At 34.5% G+C, this 2,467-nt stretch overlaps 1 protein-coding gene across 1 annotated transcript; it reads left to right on the top strand.

Annotated features, from left to right (window-relative positions):
• Positions 1-847: 847 nt before the first annotated feature.
• LOC123560975 (uncharacterized) lies at positions 848-1,909 on the top strand. The gene is made up of 2 exons (XM_045353125.2): positions 848-853; positions 1,070-1,909. Exons 1-2 carry the CDS (start codon positions 848-850, stop codon positions 1,907-1,909), a joined length of 846 nt encoding a protein of 281 aa, XP_045209060.2.
• The last annotated feature ends 558 nt before the right edge of the window (positions 1,910-2,467 follow it).

The raw sequence follows: 2,467 nt of genomic DNA on the forward strand, positions 1-2,467 counted from the left end.
TGCGCGGGCAAAAATTATACACTTCGTTAAAAGGAAAAGATAATATTTCTTTAGATAATCATTTTTGGATTGGCCAAAATAGGGTTACTTTACATAAACGGGCAAAATTGGGATCTCGGGGGTGTTGGGTTTTTGGTTAAAGAAAATCTTTTAGATGAGTTTCACATTGAAACAGTTGATGATAGCTTTGAGGGTATATTGTGGATTAAACTTACAAGTTTGTCAGATTCTACATACAGTATTTATACATGTGTGTGCTACTTGCCACCTGAAAATTCAACTAGACAAATTGATGTCAATGAGTTTTTCGACCAATTGCTTTGTACTATTGCTGAATTTCAACATTTTGCAAATCGTATGTATGTTTGTGGGGATTTTAATAGTCACTGTTACTGAATTTCTGATAAATACTTATTTCTGTATTTTAAATGGCCGTAATACAATCAGAAATGATTTCACATTTATAGGGCCACAAGGCACTTCGGTGGTTGATTTTTGTATTGTTCCGTATGAAATGTTAAATTTTTGTAAGGATTTTGAAGTTTTAAGAACAACAGATTTAGTTTCACAAAGTCAGTGTGTTTTTAATGTTACAAATGGCGTGCCAGACCATTCCTTTTTAAAATGGAAATTGGACATAGATGTCTATATTCCAGTAAACCCTGCTGTAGAATTATCATGTAATAAAACCATTTTTGAAACAAATGTTTTACCTCCAGACTGTTTATGCACAAATGATGTTATTGGTAGAATAAATGCAGCAATTGTTAATTTAGAAAATAGTATTTGTAATCAACAAACACTAGATACAAATTACTGGAAAATTGTTAGTTCTATTTATTCCGATATGAAGGTAAAACTTAATTCTAGGTCACTTATGTACACTTCGTCCAAATGTACAAACAAAAGGTTACGTAGAGGTAAACCGTGGTGGACTGATGAGTTGACTCTACTTTGGAACGAGGTGAGTGTTGCCGAAAAAACTTGGCTAAAATGCAAAACACTACAAAAGAGGGATCTTAAACATGTATATTTGTGAAAGAGAAAAGATTTCGATCGTTTGGTCCAGCGTAAGAAACGTGCTTATTCTCGAAGTGTACAAAATGACATAGAAAGGCTAGCAGATACTAATTGTAATGATTTTTGGAAAAAGATTGGGAATATAGGTCTTGGTACCGAGAGACGTAAAAATGTTCCTTTTGAGGTTGTTGTTGATGGTATGGTTAGTAAAGATCCTGAAATTGTTTTAGAGGAATGGAAGTCTAATTTCTGCACTCTGTTAAACCCGGCATATATTGTCAATGAGGATAATGTAGCGGGTAAACCGGTAAGTACATGTCTGGAGCTGGGTGATGTCTCTGAGGAAGTGTTTGATTGTATTATTACTCATGAGGAAGTGTTGTATGTCTTGAGAAAGGCAAAATATGGTAAAGCACCTGGGTTCGATGATATTCCTGTGGATTTACTGAAAAATGAAACAGCCTTGGTAATGTTGATAGACCTCTACAATCACTGTTTTACCAATGGAATGGTTCTGTCTGATTGGTCAAAAGGGGTCATAACACCTGTTCCAAAAAATTCTACAGCAGATCCTCGTGACCCGCTTTCTTACAGAGGCATTACCCTGGCCCCAGTCATGTATAAGTTATATGCCAGTGTACTAAATGAAAGAATTTACAAATGGTGTGAAGAAAATAACATCATAAATGATGAGCATAATGGGTTTGTCAAGGGTAGGAGTACCAAAGACCATGTTTCTTCGATTACTGATATCATAGAGACAAGAAAACTTAAAAAACAGTGTACGTTTGCAGCATTCATAGATTTCCGAAAAGCATATGATTTTATTAATCGAAGCAAACTGTGGGATAAGTTACAGAAATCAGGTCTGAAGGGTAGACTACTTTAAGCAGTACATTCTCTTTATAAAGATGTAAAATGTTGTATTAGAGTGAATGGTTTTGATACATCATGGTTCAATGTAAACTGTGGCTTGAAACAGGGCTGTTCGTTATCACCTATTTTATTTAACATGTACATCAATGATCTGGTAGATTATTTGAAAGAGCTAAATGTTGGTTTAAAGATAGATAATGAAATTGTATGCATAATGTTATACGCGGACGATGTTGTCCTACTGGCTGAAACGGCAGAAGACCTGCAAATTTTACTTAATAGTCTTAGTATAAAGATTATACATTTTAGAACTAAAAGTACAAATCTGACATCTTTTAGCTTTAAAATATGTAACCAAAATATTGATATTGTTCATAGTTATAGATATTTGGGTCTAATATTGAATGAGTTTATGGATTATGCTGAAATGGCAAAGTCAGTAGCACTGTCTACTTGGTCTGCTCATATCAAAGAGTAAACAGGTAGGGGGTTTTCAATACACGACATTTTCGAAGCTGTACGACAGCACGGTTTGGCCTATTTTAAACTATGGTGCTTCTATTTGGGGTGA

Source organism: Mercenaria mercenaria, chromosome 10, assembly GCF_021730395.1.
Source record: "Mercenaria mercenaria strain notata chromosome 10, MADL_Memer_1, whole genome shotgun sequence".
Lineage (NCBI taxonomy): Eukaryota > Metazoa > Mollusca > Bivalvia > Venerida > Veneridae > Mercenaria > Mercenaria mercenaria.